The sequence below is a fragment of the Antechinus flavipes genome, chromosome 3, assembly GCF_016432865.1.
Source record: "Antechinus flavipes isolate AdamAnt ecotype Samford, QLD, Australia chromosome 3, AdamAnt_v2, whole genome shotgun sequence".
Taxonomy (NCBI): Eukaryota; Metazoa; Chordata; class Mammalia; order Dasyuromorphia; family Dasyuridae; genus Antechinus; species Antechinus flavipes.
This window is the reverse complement of record NC_067400.1, coordinates 576,579,026-576,596,414: the sequence shown is the minus strand read 5'-3', so window position 1 is coordinate 576,596,414 and position 17,389 is coordinate 576,579,026. Positions and strand designations below refer to the sequence as shown.

Genomic DNA, 17,389 nt, shown 5'->3' with positions numbered 1-17,389 from the left:
AGAGCCAGGAGGGCCCATAGAACCAGAGATGTCAGAGCCGGGAGGGCCCTTAGAATCTGAGATGTCAGAGCCAGGAGGGCCTTTAGAATCTGGGATGTCAGAGCTGGGAGGGCCCTTAGAACCTGGGATGTCAGAGCTGGGAGGGCCCTTAGAATCCAGGATGTTAGAGCCGGAAGGGCCCTTAGAATCCAGGAGGTCAGAGCCAGGAGGGCCCATAGAACCAGAGATGTCAGAGCCGGGAGGGCCCTTAGAATCTGGGATGTCAGAGCTGGGAGGGCCCTTAGAACCTGGGATGTCAGAGCTGGGAGGGCCCTTAGAACCCGGGATGTCAGAGCTGGGAGGGCCCTTAGAACCTGGGATGTCAGAGCTGGGAAGGCCCTTAGAACCTGGGATGTCAGAGCTGGGAGGGCCCTTAGAACCCAGGATGTCAGAGCTGGAAGGGCCCTTAGAACCCGGGAGGTCAGAGCCAGGAGGGCCCATAGAACCAGAGATGTCAGAGCCGGGAGGGCCCTTAGAATCTGGGATGTCAGAGCCAGGAGGGCCTTTAGAATCTGGGATGTCAGAGCTGGGAGGGCCCTTAGAACCTGGGATGTCAGAGCTGGGAGGGCCCTTAGAACCCAGGATGTCAGAGCTGCAAGGGCCCTTAGAACCTGGGATGTCAGAGCTGGAGTCTGGCCCAATCTCCTCTGAATGAGAAGAAAAATGAAGTACAGAAGAATAACTTCTGTGTTTGCTCAAGGTTACAGGCTAGTTAGTGGTGAGCCTTGGCCCACATCAGTGTGCATGAGAGCTTACGATTCCAGAGGCCGGCTGAGCCGCCATATTGGTTCCGGGGCTGGGCCCCCCCAGGCCAAGGGCAGAGGGCCTAGCGAACCTCAGCCTGAGCGAGGTCCATGGTTTCTAGTTCCTCAGAGCAGGCAGGCAGTCCCTGACACCATTTTGTCCTCTGCCTCCCCGTCAGTCACCAGTGGACGCAGGAAGCCAAGTGCTGACTAAACACCAGCATCTCCTTGGCAGGGGCTGGGGGTAGAGGGGGCCCAGGAGGGGGGGAGGGATGGGGGCCACTCGGCAGCAGCGGCTGCTCTAAGCTGTCTGCAAACAAACTCCCCAACTCCCGCTGCTCGCTCCCTCCTCTCGGTCCCCACCTTCCCCCGATGAGCTCAGAGCGGCTGACGCAGCAGTTGCTGACAATTAGAAACTTCTGGCCCCTATCTCCTGGGATGCTGGTGGGTGACTCTCCCCACACAGCTGGGCCACAGGGCCTTGTCAGGCTTGACTGGAGGAGGCCACCCACCCAGGGAGTGCCCTCCCCGGCCCGACCCCCCCTCCCAGGCGGCCGCTGCAAGCCTCACATTCAGAACTGGGTGTCTGCTCATAAATTACCTCCCCCCCTTTCCCTCCGCCTTCCTCTTCCCCTTCCCCTTCCCCAAGGGTCAGTTACCAGAAGCAGCAGCTGCCTGGAACAGCCATTTCTTTTCTTTCTTTAACAGGTCATTCTCAGGGTCAGAGTATAAGAAACTCCCCCCACCTCCCATCTCCTTCCCCAACTACAGGAGGCTGGGGTGGGAGGAAGGAGGGCAGAGGCCAAGAGCTCTTATCGGATTCCACTGAAAAGGGTTCTATTTAAGGTAAGTTGCTTTGGTCTGAGAGAATCAGAAAAGATGCTGGCCAGATGTTGGGTGTCTACATCAGCTTTCATCTGGCATTCCTTTCCTTCTGGACCCAATGAGTCACCAGCCGGGTCTGTGGCCCCTCGGTGAGCAGAAGGCTGCTGGACACCCTCCATCCAAACACCCCCCTCCCCATACTGGGGCAGATCAGGGAGCTACGAGTCTTTGTCCTATCTGGCCGCACGACCCCTGGAAAGGCAGTATCTTTCTTCAGATGAGATTGGCAGGGCGAAGACATCTCCACGTCCCTTTACAAATGGCCAACCCCAGCTTCAGAACCACCTCCCCTCCGGTATGTCTCCACTCACATAACTCATCCCTTTCCCTCCTGGACCCAAGATGTGACCTGGGACCTGTTGTCTGCTGCCCACACTAACCCCACGCCACCCCTGCCCTCGGTGGGCTTCCCAGCCATGTGCCCTCTTCATGTTACCCATAAGCCCACTGCCTGCCACTCAAATATTCCTATTATTACTCTTGCAGAAAAACACCAAATGCAATGGCTGATTGGCTAGGAAGGTTTTATCAAAGTCTTTAAAATGTTTACATTGGAAGTATACAAATTGCAATGGGGCTGGGGGGGAGGGGGAAGGGAAGACAAACATGGGGCTGCAAATGAGGCAAAACACACAGCCATGGACTACCCTGGAAAACTGGGTGCCTTTGTCAAGGCTCAGGAGGAAGGGGGTGGGGGGTAGGCAGTGACGCCACTGAGGGCAAGGGTTAAATGGCACTCTGCTTCCGTGGACTGACTCGTCCCCTCCAATTGGGATCTTTCAGCAAATACTTCTGAATCCAGCTCAATTGCCCAGCGTGATGGGATTCTCACAGCAACAGTGCCTTCCCCCCACACACACACACATCCACCCACACCTACTTCTCCCTAAATCTCAGCATGACAGACTCACCCAAGAAGCCAGAGTTACCACTGGAATATCTGTCCTTATAAATATATTTATATCAGAGAAAATAAGGCACTCTGGGAGCATTACAGCTTGCTCTTCTAGGTCTACATCATTCTAGACAGAAAGTAAAAATTGGTTAGTTTCTCAAGTGAATTAACTGAATAAAGTTAATGCAATAACAAAATTGTTCCCTACCCTGCTTTGAGGCACTGTAAGAACTAAGATGAGGCACACGAGAAGCATGTGTCTGTAACGACTGCTCGGATTCCCCTCCCCCAGCCAGGTCATTTATTATTGGTGTTCCGCCTCCCCAGATAGGAAGTGCCCCTCTGTTCCTGAGTAAAGGTCGCTCCAGGATCTGGGGCAAACCTTAGGGTGATGACGAGGCCCTGAATAACTGTGACAAGAGCTGCCCTGGGCCGGTGGGGGGCGGGGTGCTGCAATGGCTCAGGTGAAGACACGGGGAGAAAGCTGAGGCAGGGTCACCAGAGCCAGGGGAGTCCTTGATTTGAACAAGCCATCGCTGCAAAGCCAAGGCCATTTTTTCCCAGCTCGGACTCCTCAGTGACACTGGACAGGGTCCTTCCTGTGGGATCAGGAAAGCTCTAAATTAGGATGAGCTTCCCCTCACCCCTGAGATCGCCCAGCGGCTTTTAAATTGGGAGACCCACCTTAGGGACACTCCCTTGGAATGTGCGAATTGTCCCTGGCGGGCACTCCAGGCTGGCTGGGATGGATGGGTCACTTTCCCGGTCTCCTACCCACTACCAACCTCTAAAATAATCATTAAACTTTGCATTTAATAGTTAGAAGATTCACAAAGACACATGGTTAATTGCATAGAGTCCTTTCTTAAAAGAGTCCTTTCTTAGCAAATTTTAGGAATAAAAAGTGGGGTTTTTTGTTGTGATCTTTCTCAGGGCCCATCTGCATGAGCAGAGCCCGGAGGACCCTTGTGCTGCCTGGGATTGGGAGCCCCACCAGCCAGGGTGGCTTAAGCCGGGCGGCTGCTGGTACAAAGCGCCGAGGTTGGCTGCGTAGATTTTAATGAGAGCGTTGGGCAGAGCTGTGCAGAGGCACTCCGGGACTTGCAGATCATTACCAAGCCAGCTGTAGAAGGAGAACACAGCGCAGCGAAACCCTAGGAGGTCACTGAGCTAATGATCTAATCCTACCTTCGGCAGCCAGCCCCCCCCTCCCGCCCCTCCCCCAAAGCCCTTCCTGCCGTGGGCTCGCACATAGATGTGAGCTGTGGATTCTGGAAGCCCAGAGAACACCGCCCCTTCTCAAGGTCACAAATGTGCAGGGAGGGGCCGGGGGGAGGGGGAGGAAGGACAAACAGTGGCCTGATCAGCCCCAGATCTTGCTCTGGGTTGAGGGGAGGGAGGTGGCTTCTTGGCCCAGAGAAATGCCAGCCCCCCACCCTGGCCTTTTCCCTGGCAGCTGGGAGGCTGGCTCCATTGCTCGGACCATTTGAGGTTTGAGACAAATGCCCATTCTTAGGCTTCCAAAATGCAGGTTGGGAAAAAGGCTGTGAAGCGGCTGCCCAGCCCGATGAATGGGGAGACCTGAGCAGCAGACCCCTGATTTTGGGGTGTGCTGGGGTTCAGGGCAGGCCCTCAGAGATGAGCTGGACTGCTGCTGCTCAGCTCTGCCCACTCCCCCATCCTGAGGTTCAAAGAAAAGGAAAATAGAGGAGTAGCACTGGAGAAGACAGGCACAATCTCCCTGTGATTACACACACCCTCATCTAGCCAGAGGGGCTTCTGTGGGCTTTGGCAATCACTGCAACACTGACTCTACTGGAGAGAGGCAGCCTGCTTCTCTTTGTTTCAATGCTCTGAAAACAGGAGAAGCAGGAGTCTGGGGGCTGGGGAGGTCACGGGGGGTGGGGGGGAGGGGAAGGAAGGGGAGGGGTGTTTGCTCTCATCAGGCCGGTGCTGCTTCCCAGCCCGTCTGTGTTAATCTTGGGGAGGGGACCACACCATCCATTCCAGCATGGGGAGGAGAAAAGACTTCCATCCTTTCATAGCCCCCTAACCCCTACCATTGACAGATTCCTTAAGGCAGCTGGGCTATAATCTGCAGTTGGCAGAGTCTTCCCTGAATTTGGGGGATGTGGAAAGGTAATAGGTGGGAAGAGCGATAAAAGACTTATAAAAAATTAATTGGGGTGGGAGATGCCTAGGATGCATGGAGAGAGGTCTATTGATTAGGGCGGGTGGTTCCAGACTGCTTACCACATTGGAGACTGCTGTATCCACCCGCTAAGAATTCTTTCTTCTATTTAGCACAAAGTCTCAGGCTGAACAGACCAGAAGGAAATGCTGCCCTCTTTCCACCCCTCGGAAGGGACATTCGTGGGAGAAACACAGGAACTCAAAGATCCCTAAAGTGGAACTCCAGGCCCGAGTTCTAGTATCAGCCAGGTCCTATGGGACCATGGACAATTCCTGAGCTCCTGGCTCCCTTTCTAATTTGTGAGGTGAAAGGACTATCCTGGAAGTCTGCAAGTCTGAGACCCTGAGCAGGACTGGTGCAGGCAAGCCTGCAGGAAAGGAGAGGGGCCAGGCCTAGATTTCCTGCTCTAGAACCTGGGGCAAATCCCCCGCCCCAGCCCTGGTCCCCTCTGGTAAAACATCTTCAATGTCACACAGAGAGCAGCTCTGCCAGCCTGGCTAGTCCTCCCTGGGTTCTTTACCCCTCTGCCACTGGAGGGGCCTTCTGGAAAAGGTTTCAGAGACAAGAGCGCCCTTTCCTTCTTCATGACACAGTCACACCGAAGGTGACGCTCACCAGCCTCAGGCTGCGCCTCTGCACCCACTCCATGAGAATGGAAATGGAAGGCTCCCCTGGGGACTCTGGCAAGGCGGTCTCCCTGGCCACCCCACTCCTGACACGGCCACCAGGGCTGGCAGGGATCACAGCAGAGGACCGAGCCCCTGCTTGGTTCCTGAGGGTTTCACGCCGTGCTGTACCAGCAGATGGGCGGGGAAGCTGGGGTCAGTCTCCTGCTCTGGAGCAGGGGCTATGGGAGACCAAGACCCCATAGGCACAAGACAGGTTTAGCGTATGTCCAGGATGCCCACTGAAAGGCACTTTCTTCCACTGAGAAAAGAAACTCTAATCTACCTTAGCAAGAGAATGGAGCATGAGGTTTTGGTCTCCTCCCCGCCTGGCCTCTCCAGACCAGAGGAAGAAAACCAATTAGGATGTTCTTGATGATTTCACAGGCTTAAGGAAAAGTGAGACAGGAAAACACACAGTGGAGGTGTGCAGAAAGCACTTAGGCTCATCTTTGGTTACTACGGGGGAGGACGCCGATGGCCCCTCTGGGCTCTGCTGGGTGGGCTGAGCAGGAGCCGGACACGGTGCTGAAGCACACAGCTAATCGAACCACTCTTCCTCATCAAACTCTGAGGAGTCGTCCTCAGAGTCGCTGTACTCGACTGCAATTCGCCGGGCCAAGATGGTGGCCACGTCGTTGCCCACAACATCCCGTTTCTCCTGCTCTTGCTGCTCCTCCACCTTGCGAAGCTGGAAGCCTGGCCCAAGAGAAAGGAGCAGAGCAGAGGGAGTCATTGGGAGCTGGGACAGTTCTGGCTCAGGGCATTAGCCCTGAGGGCCCCAATAGGACTGAACAATGCTAAGGGAGGCCTAAGGCACAGAGGGAGGGGGAAGATAGAGAGAAAAAGAACAGAACAGGGGAATGGGATGGAGGTGGATTAAGGCAGAGGAAAGAACAGAGGAAAGGGGAGGAAAAAGGGAGAGGGAGAAGAGGAGAGAAAAGAAAAGTAGGAACGAAATGGAGGAAAGAACCAGGGTACCCTTTACAGCAAGGGTGAGAGCATCCTCAACAATTACCATAGCACCCCTCCAGAGCCCTCAAGGCTGTCTGGGATCCACCTCAGTCTCCCAGGAGTTCCTCCTTTCAGAGTTCCTTAGCTTGGAAAGACTGACCCTCGGCTCCCTCCCTCTCCCCATCCCATAGGCATCGAAATCCTGCTAACCTGAAGGCCATTTGTGACCGTGCAGAAGCCTAGGTCTAAGTCCAGTCAATGTCTAGGGAGGCCTGGCTTATGTCCCTTAACCATAAGCTTCTTGACAGCAAAGACACACACTCCTGTAGTGCTTGGGGATGTGTCCCCACTAAACATGGCTCTACCATTCTGGGGGAGGTGAACTAGTGCTTCCTGAAGGTGAGATGACACAGCTAACTAGCCTGAGAAAGAGGCTCTGCCACGGGGCCTTCTTCAACACCATGATAGAAATTCAAATGAGGAAATCCAGCAATATCAACTTTACTCTCTGAGGATCACAGAAGCAATGGGGAACTACAGAGCTAAAAGGGATCTCAACCCAACCCATAGCTGGGTTAGCTTCCATATACAGAGGGCTAGCTCCCTGTTTACTGAAGCAGCCCATTCTGGTTTTGGCCAGCTCTGAATGCCAGGAACTTTTCCCTTCTACCCGGGGAAATCTGCCTCCCTCTAACTCGCGTCCACTATTCCTGGAGTAAGAGGCACAAACCTAATCGCCCTTCTACATTCCACCCTGACAATACCAAAGGGTCCCGGTTCCTGAAGAAGGCCGAGCTGTACTTTTTCTACAGGAGAGATCAGAGAAATGCTACAAACAGATAAGGTACATGGCCCCAATACCAAAGAGATTTACCTTGACGGATGGCTGAAAGTAAGTCACTTCGGGCATCATTCACAGGAGGCAAGGATGACTTAGGTTTGGATGCAGAGCTGTCTGCAAGTGGTGGCGGTGGGACCAGCTGACCATCACTGCCACCGAAAGACAGAGGTGGAGGCCCAGGAGGAGGAGGAGGAGGAGGGGGAGGAGGAGCACCTCCAGCAGGCTGAGTTAGAGAAGGGAGTGGAAGACAAGGATAGTCGGCTGCTGGGGGGGGAGGTGGGGGAGGAGGAGCAGCAAAATCAGGGTGAGGGGGGAAAGATGGAGGAGAAGGAGGTGGTGGAGTCACTGGAGATGCAAATCCAACTGGTGGTGGTGGCGGGGGGACTTCCACCACTGGTGGTGGAGGTGGGGGAGCAGGAGGAGCAAACCCGGGTCTGGGGCCAGGTGGGGAGCCAAGAGGCGGAGCTGGTGGAGGATGGCTTGGGCTGACAAGACTGGCTCTTTTAGGTCCAGCTGAACCAGATCCTCTTTGATTGTCTGCTGGGTAGCTGTGGGGAAAAAAAGGAAATGAAGACACTATCACCATGAGATAGGATTATAGAAGACTACCATTAAGCTAGTTTCAATTCATATTAACTTAGGGGAGACAAACACAATTTCATTTCCAAGAAAAGGAAATCTTTGGTAATCCTCCTCTGCCCAGAGATCTCCAAATCTTACTGACTTTCAGTTTTGTGGAAGCTTCAGTGCCTTTGTTTACGACTGAGGAGGAAGAATGGTCACACAAAGACTAAAGATACACACCATTCATTCAATCAATCTGCAACAAAATTTAAATGCCCGTTTTCAAGGTCCTAATTTATACAAATATGGACATAACAAAGACTCTGTTCTCAAGGAATTTATTCCTTAGGTAAAAATAACCATAATATCAGGAAGTATATTTAGTTTAAAGAAGAAGTTCAGGAAAAATGCTGTGAGAAATATAAGGGAGAGAAATATCCAATTCAACTGGGATGGGGCAGGAAGGAAAGGTCAAGGAGAACAAGGAGGAATGGAATCTGGGGTAACCAGTGAAAGAAAGGCAAGATTTCAACAGAGGGAGACAAGAAAAATTTCTTCTAAGGATGGGGGAAGAGCCTAAACAAAGGCATAAAAAAGAGAGGGGAGTAAAGAAGGACAAGATGAAAAAGGGAAATAAAGGATAATTTAGTTTGGCTGAAATAGAGAACATATGAAGTGGAGATGTATACAAAGGCTGAAAAAAGATGGTACCAGACTTCACTGTGGAGGCCCTGGATGCCAGAATCTGGAATTTTATCTTATAGGCAATGAGAAACTACCAAAGTTTTCTGAGTTGAGTGACATTATGAGACAGGATTTAGGTTTAAATAGGAACTCTCATACTAATCTCAGTAAGAAGAAATATGGACCTGAACTAGATAGACTGCCCAGGGATTTGAAAGAAAGGACAGATATAGGACATACTAGAGAGTAGGAAACTTTTACTAAAGGTCATTACCACATTTGAAGAATGGATTGGATTTGTTAAATAATGCAGAGGGAGGAATCAAACATGAACTAAAGTTATCAGTTGGGATGATGGGAAAATGGAGCTGTTATCAAGATATAAAAAAGTTAGGCAGTAGGGCAGGTTTGGAGGAGAAAGTGAGCTAAAACTTTGGACCTGCCAACTCTGCTATCTTTCAGGTGGAAGGGATTGGACATCAGAGGAGAAGCTGGGGGTAAGACAAAATATAAAAGACAGAAAAGAAGATGAAGGGCAGAACTATAGTGGATGCCAACATGTAAAGAGCTAAAGAAACAGTAAGAATCAGCAAATGAAACAGGAGCACAAATGTAGCCTTCCAAGAAAGCCAGGAGGAAGGAGCAACCCACAGGCTTAACTATCACAAGTAATTTAAGGGAAATCAAAATAAAGATACTCCAATGATAAAGAGACTACTGATGAGCGGGGGCCAAAACCAGTTTTTATGAGGGTAAGGAATGATTAACTGGGCTGTAAGAAAGTGGTAGCAGGAAGAAGCAGGGGCAGGTTGGAGGGAAGGGAGAGGAAAGGAGGCAGAAGGAGAGAGATGGAGCAGGGTCCCAGGGGAAACAGGTTGAAAGGTGAAAGGTACAGGTGGCAGGATGAGGAGTGACAAGTCGAGACAGGTCATCCCACAAAGAAGAAGTTGTAGGTATACAACAGTACTCTTGGAAAAATCTACCCACAGGAGAATGGAAGTGAAGAGCACCTCACCATTTGCTGGCTATCTGGGGAAAAATACGTACAAGAGGAAAAAATTCACAGCCTCTGGTTGGCATATCACTTGAAGAACAAAAACTGAGTTTAATGTTTAGGCTGTTCAAGGAGGTTTTGTGCTGCCCGATTTAACACTATCTCTGTTCACTATCCCTGCTCTGTTAACCAACATGATGGTACATATGGAGAAACTACCAAAAAAAAGAGAAGGAAATGACAAAATGGGACCTCTGATAAGGTCAGTTCTCTTACAAGAAAGGGGCAAGAAAGAATCTGAATGAAAATACAAATCCTCTACATGCCATGGATGCAGCTTGTCCTTAATTAAAATCACTCACATTCACTGCAACACTGATGGGGCCTGAAGGACAAGCCAGGCTGGCCAGATGTGAGTGGGTTAGGAGATTCAGAATACAGTTTTGATTGGGCAATTCCTAAACCCTGCTCTGAAGAATCCAGATGTTTTGGGTGGTAAAAGCAAGGATTCCTTGCAAAAATGTCTATGTTGAGGATATTTTCCTCCTCTGAAATACAAAACAGAGCCTTGTATCACAATTCTTGTACAAAGAATTATGGAAGGGGCAAAAATGGGCTTAATTTCCTTCATTTCTGTTCTAAATTTTACCTGATCTCTAGTGTCAGATTTCCAAGACCAATATTTATGCATTCTATCAATACTTGGTCTAATCCCATGGTCAAATTAGCCTGGGAAGCAAAGCTTTACTATATTATTAGACAGTAAACTCTTTGAGAACATGGACCTAGGTACAAAGCCTACTGCTCTATACACAAGAAGCAGTTAGATATCCTAACAATGGAAGAAGTAGGAGGCTCTGAATCTAAGCAACTGACCAGTTAATGAAATGAATGTTTCAAGCCAGAAGACAGAAACTGACCTAAGCTCAGAATGATGATAAAGGATCTGATTCCCCTGAAATGAGACTAATTCAGAGGATGTTTGCAGCTCCACTGCAAAACTCTAGTCACACTCTTATTTACAAGGCCTTTCCTTACGGCATCATTTCTGTTCAGATACTCCTTAGTGAAGCATCCATTTGAGCCCTGGGTTGGCCACATAAATTCTCTGACATCTCGAGGGCCTGGGCTCCATCAGGAGCTGGCAACAAAGATGCTGTTTGCATGCAGCAAAGTGATTTGGGATTAGTGAGTCAGAGAGCAAAGGAAGCAGGAACTGACAAGGGGACCAAAGGATTTAAAAAGCTGTGGTTCCTCAAAACACTAGGAATGGAGCCTTCAATATATGATAATGTACTACCAAGCAAGATTCAAGGAGAAAATGTCTCTCTCACAGGCTCCATCTAAGTGATGAGCCAGTAGTTCCTAGGGAAGAAGAGAGAACATGGTGCATGGAGTCTCCACAGTATCTCCAAATACCATTTACACCATTACTTTCAACATCCTCCTCCATAAATCTTTGCCAGAATGGCTGATAAATACCCAGTGGGTAGATTTTGAGTGTCATCTCCTCTCCCTTTCCCTTCTCAACTTCTCTTAGAGATGCTAACAAGCTGCAAGAGGAACAAAAGGCAGCAGAAAAAGAAGATGATAAAGTGAGGGATCTGGATCACATGTAAACCATATTCACCCCTTGGGTTAACTGGCTAACTGTTTAAAATTTCTTTGACAGTATTTTTGTTAAGTCATTTTATTTTGTGTTGAGTTAAGATAAGAAAGTGAGATTGGTTAGCACAAGGCATGACAAATTTGTTTTGAATCTAGGAGAGTAAATAGCAAATTTAACCAGAGAACCAGAGAAAAATGTCAGTTTGTGAGGAAAGAAAACCAAAAATCATGGGGGGGAAGAGGGGGGGGGGGGAAAGAGGGTAAAAGGAAAACAAGCTGACACAAGGCACTGATTTCTCCACATTATTCTAAGACCAAAATTAGGCTTGTGAAGGGGTCCAAAGAAGACTCAAAGTCTCAGCATGGCCTAGGGGTCTGAGCACAGGCCTGAGTCATCAGACCTTGGATAAGTCACTTCTCTCTGATTTCCTCAGTTGGAAAAGTAAGAATAATAATACTTAGACTACTACCTGAAGGGGATGGGGAAGAAAGTGCTTTGCAAACTTTAAAGTCTTACAGAAATGTGAAATATGATAATAACAAACATTTATATGGTACTTAAAAAATTTCGAAACTCTTTCCATGTTTTTTTAATTTAGGCCTCACAACAACCCTGAGATAAGTACTCCATTTACTGCAGAGATTACTATCCTTATTTCACAGCTGAGGATGAGGCTCAGAGAGGTCATGCCCTTCCCTTGAATATCAGGCTGTATGTGAGCTTGGGCATTCCTGGCTCTCAGTTTAGCACTTATATAACCATTGACCACTGGAAAGGCTCGGAGAAGCAACACATGATCAGTTTACGCGGACCAGACGGCAGCTCGCCAGTGTCCTCTCCTTGGCCCAACCTCCTCTCTTCCCTCTCCGATTTGGAATAGGTGACTGACCCTCAGAGGGTCCCTATCAATGTCCAAAGCTTTGGACTGGGTTGTTTTAATAATCACAACAGCAACAACAACATTAATGACAAAACTTGCTCCTATTATACCACTTTATTACATACATATATATATATATAAATTTCATTATTATAGTACTTTAATTTATGTACATATGCACATATATACAAACATATAATATATATTATTATAACTTTAAGATTTCCAAAATACTTTACCTTTGTAATTTGTGGAATAGCAAAACAAAACTGGAAATGAGGTTATGTTCCAACCAGGGCTGACCCAATCACTGAACTCTTCTTTGCTCTTCCCTGGGATAGGCAGGGAACAAAGTGGGGAAACAAAGCTTACCTGAACTCCACTGGTGGTGGTGGCAGGCTATCATCAGGGAAGGAGGGAGAGGGTGGAGAGTTGGAGTCGGCCTGGGGTGGAGGTGGGTAGCCACTTGTGTCCACACTTTCTACAGAGCCAATGCTGCCGTTCTGATACACCAGGTTAGCTGGGTACCTACGAAGAACCCAATACCATAGAGGTCATTTTCAGTGTTCATAATCTTCTCTTTTTAATTTCCCCAAAGAAAACTTCTCAATGACTTCCAAATAGGCAGGATCAGGAAGACATTTTTAAACACTCATTTACACAAGGGCCAAACCCATGAAAATGGCTTGCCTCTCCCCACCCCCATCTTTGTATTCCAGTGGAATGTAGCTCCATCATGGTCCAGGTGAGTAACAGACAGATGCTGGGAAACTCTTCTAAGCTCCCTTACTCCCTAATCCTGACCATGTTTTATGCACCTCATTACAGGATCACAGATCTAGGCCTGGAAGGGAACATAGCGACCACTTTTCCCTTGGCAGGGGGGACCCTGAGGCTCCATGCCCCAGGCACACAAGGGGGATTTGACCCCGGATTTGACCCCAAGTTTTGTGTGATTCCAGAGACAAGAGCTCCTTCCACTCAACCTACCACATTGCCTTTCTCAAGTACATACAGAAATTCCAGCTTTATTTGTTGACATTGGATTTTAAGGATCTTATTGGAAGTATTATCCCAGTCCCAGAGAACCCTAAAGAGATCACCTTGTCAGGGTCTTCAATTTACTAAGAAGAAGAAGAAAGGAAAAGTGTAGTCAAAGTTGGTGGTTTCCTTGAGACTCTACATTTAGTACACCCATTTTTCCTTTGTTGGGCCTCCCTCTTCCACGTTTAATCTTACCACCTATGAGGAAGATTTTAAAAGAACTTGATTTAATAGAAGGAATACTTGATGTAGAACTGAGAAGTAGGTTTGAATGCCCACTCTGGCATTTACAGAGCCAATCCTTGGACATCTCCAAGTTTCATACTTTCTCATTTGTAAAATTTAACTAATACCATTTATATTATCTATCTTGCCTAGTTACTGTAGAAGAGTGCTCTGTAAACCTGAATGCACAACACAGATGTGAATTACTTTATTACCCTATTTTGTTAAGCCCTCTACTCAAAATGTTAAGTGAAATGGATGCTTAAGGCCCAAGGCCTGTCTTGTGGCCGAGGGCAAAAACCGAGCCATGGAGAACAGTGAACATACAAAAATATGACAAGCAAACAGCATAATTTTGTAGTCAGCAAACTTCTGAAATGATCAAAGGCCAAAGGAGGGTTTCCACTGGGAAACTGCAAAGAATAGAGCAGAGCTGCTGAGAGGTAGTCAGATCCACATGCTTCCTGCCAGATCACAAGTTAAATAAAATGAGTTGCCAATTAAAATAAGAATCTATTTGGGTTCACTATATGAAACATGCCTCCGCCCTTTAACATCAGGTCTCGGGTGAACTGGAAGAAAACCAACCAGCCTGAGGCCCTAAGTCTCCATTCATCTGCCTTGTCCCACCCCATCATCACCTTCAACTGCCCAGATGGCTGGGACTTGCCCGAAACACAGAAGTGAAGAAGACAGAAAGAAGCCACACCATCACAATGATCTGATTTGGGAAGTCCTGAGAGCACTCCAGTTCAGACATCTTAAATGTTACTGCAAAAGTGTAACAAGTATGACTGGGTTCAGTTGGTCAGGAGCTTGGGGTAGAGAGTAAGGAAGACAAGGACCTAACTTTCTCCTGCCCTCAAAGTCTATGACTTCGTGGGTATATAGGTTCTTCTTCCACAGCTGGAGGTAAACAACCATTACCCACACCTGAGCAGAGTCATGAGCTGCTATGGCCAAAAAACCCAGTGACTTTGTGGTCAACACTCAGGTAATGAGCCTGAGCATAATGAATCTGGTTAGGTTTTAGATGCCACACATAATTCATTCCTGGATCTCTGCAGTTTGCATGGCTCTGCAGGAATCTGGTGCTCCAGTGGAGTAACCTTAAGTAATCAGGGGTCAGGTCACTTAGGCAGCTAGATGACATAATGAATACGGTGTTGGACTTGGAATCTGATACACAGTCACCTGTATATCAACTCTGGCCTCTGACACTGACTTGTTATGTGACTCTGGCCAAGTCATTTTACCCTATCTGCCTCAGTTGCTTCATCTATAAAATGAGCTGGGGAAGGAAAAGGCAAACTGCTGTAGTTTCTTTCAATAGAAAAACCCAAACAAGGTCACAAAGAGACAGACAGCTGAAATGACTAAACAACAAGAGTTTCTTCCAGGCATTATGGAAAACCATACTGAAAACCTCAAACCTTCTGGATAACAGTGGTGAAGGAGGCAAACTCCCCTCTCCTCCTTCCCCCAGACAATAAATGACCATATCTTGGGTCTATATGTCTCTAGATACTCACCTTACAGGATGGTAGCTTACAGGATTAGAACCAGATAATAAAACGGCAATTTTTGCCAGAAGGTGGAAGTTAATTGTTTAGTCATTTCAGTCATGCCCAACTCTTTGTGATCCCATTTGGGGTTTTTTTGGCTGAGACACAGGAGTGGTTTGCCATTCCCCTCTCCAGCTCATTTGATAGATGAGGAAACTGAGGCAGGCAGGATGCAATGACACACAGTCACTAAATGACTGAAGTCAGATGTGAATTCATGAGGAAGGAGTCATCCCAACCCCAGAGTCCTGTGTGCAATGGCGCCCCCTAGCTGCCAATTTCCCCATGGAGAAGTTCAGTCTTCTCTTGGCAGGCTCATGACTCTTTCAATCTTCCAGGAAGAACAAGGCCAGAAGTGGCCGTAAAGCTCAAGGTCTCCCCAGCAGGCATCCCTATAGCCTGAGCTCTTGTCCCTCCGAGCCCCCCAGCAGACGCCAGCCGTTGCAGCTCTCTGCCAGGGAGACGGCAGACTGGAGGGCCGTGCGGCCCACAGGACACGGGCCCGGGCATCCCAGGTCCCCAAGGTCAGGAGCCAGATTTTAAGCCCTATGTGTGTGCATGTGCATATGGGTCCATGTAATGCTTTCCCCTCCCCCTCCTCCACCTCTTCCTCTTTCTCATGCTCTTTCTCCTCCTTCCCCCACTCCTTCTCTCCCTCCTTCTCTCTGCCTCTGTCCTGCAGAGGAAAGGTCAAACCTCTATCCAACATGTCAGGGTAAATCCAGACAAAGCCTGGCAGCTCATGTCCTTCCCCTGCTCTGACTGACTGGCGTCCTCCCCACTCCCTCACCAAGTACCCAGCTCCGAGACAAAGACGAACTGACAGAAACCCAAGACTACAGAGACTACCTTAGGGGACATTAGATGCTTCAGGGTCACTACGCTCAGTGGACTTGAGCCAGTCAATGGGACTGTTCCCTGATTTATCTCGAAAATTTCAATCACCAAATGTATTCAATGTAAAGGACACGATTATGAGCGGTATCAGATTAAGTTCCCTGGCCAGGCCGCCATGGCAACAAGGGGACACATCAGTGCTCTCAGTAAGGCTCCCTTCCACCACTCTATGGCACTCCAAATTGGGCTAGAGTCACCCTGACTCCCCAGGAACAACAAGCAAGGTCTTCAGGCTCACTCACCCGGAAGGCCCCAGTTTTTCTTTAGATTCCACAAATTCCTGTCCCATCTTCAGTTTCTCCCATTCTTCCTTACGGGTTTTGATTTTCCGTGGGTTGACATTTCCTCTATTCGGATTATCCTTCTTCTCTTTCTAGAATGATAAAAGCAAAGGAAAAGTCCAGGACTTTAGAAGCCTCCAGGGATGGGTGACCCTCTCTGAAACTTAGAACTAGGTCTGTCCGTATACACAAGGTGGGTCCTGACCCATTTAAAGTCCCCAGGATGCAACAATACATGAACATTGAGGAGTGTGTGTGTGTGTGTGTGTGTGTGTGTGTGTGTGTGTGTGTATGAGAGAATAAAGTACACTGATGCTATAAAGGTTAGGGCATGTGATGTTGTAGAAAGGCATTGGACACAATGAAGAAACCTGCCTCTGCCATCTCTGCCATGTAACTGTAAAATGGGACTAATACTTGCACTCTCTACATCATAGAAAGATTGGGTAGAATGTGCTTTATAAGAAGGTGCAAATCCTATAGAAAGGTAAGTTGTTATATTAATAAAAATAAAAAATAAGCCTCTCACAATAAACTGCACCACCTCAGCCAATAGAGACAAAGAGTAGGTTGGCAGCAGCTCTCCAGGGCTCCAGAAGCAGCCAATCCTGCCATACTTGCCGGGGGCTCATGTTCAGGCATCGCAGCAGCCACACTAATGGTGTCATGAGGACACAGCTCACAAACAATGGACAGTAGGGAGGTAGGGGCAAGAAGCAGCTTTGAGACGAGGCAGCTGTTTTCTCAGGAGAAAAGGGGTTAAGCTGCTCCTGCTACAGACCAACACTGGGGGCCTTGTGCTGCTCATGGAGAAAGGAGCTAGCCAAGTGAGAGGTGAATGGGCCAGCCCAGGCTTCTGTGTCCAACAGAGTCAGGAAAAACAATCCTGGTGAAGAGAAAAGTCCATTTCTAAAGACTCGGCCTGAATAAACTTGATTGTTAACAGTACCAGGGGAAAGCCTTGTTAGAATGACTTGTACTTTTAGCCAGATTGTAGTGGGTGAAAGTTGCACCTGGCGTTGATCACTTCCCCTAAAGCTGCTGGCCCTCACCCTCTGCTTCCTCTTCTCTTTCATGATGTCCTTGGTGTCCTGAAGCATCTTTTCCTTCCAAAGATCAAAGAAGTACGAAGGATCTGTGTAGAATTTGAGGGCTTCTTTGCCATCGTCTCTGGAATAGAAAGACAAGTGGTTGTCAGTGGACAGACAGACTCCCAACCAAATCCAACATTCCCAACACTTCCAAGTTAGAGTCAAATCACCCCAGATGAATGAATGCTCATCTTGTATTCCTCTGCCACTAAAGAATAGCCCTATATCTGTCACATTTTCAACAGCTACTATCCTTACTTTTAAGACCCTGTAGTCTAGCATCACTTGCTGGAGTTTTATGAAAAGCAATAACTTTAATTTTGACATATAAACATCAGA

At 48.3% G+C, this 17,389-nt stretch overlaps 1 protein-coding gene across 1 annotated transcript in view; it reads right to left on the bottom strand.

The window, feature by feature from the left end:
- Positions 1-2,174: 2,174 nt before the first annotated feature.
- The window catches only part of WASF2 (WASP family member 2), an 82,874-nt gene continuing 67,659 nt past the window's right edge, over positions 2,175-17,389 (bottom strand). The window contains exons 5-9 of the mRNA XM_051988071.1: positions 17,012-17,129; positions 15,921-16,051; positions 12,320-12,475; positions 7,250-7,764; positions 2,175-6,120 (exon numbers count right to left, since the gene is read on the bottom strand). Coding sequence (XP_051844031.1) covers positions 5,963-6,120; positions 7,250-7,764; positions 12,320-12,475; positions 15,921-16,051; positions 17,012-17,129 — 1,078 coding nt within the window. The 3' untranslated portion in view covers positions 2,175-5,962. The remainder of the gene's footprint in view (positions 6,121-7,249; positions 7,765-12,319; positions 12,476-15,920; positions 16,052-17,011; positions 17,130-17,389) is intronic.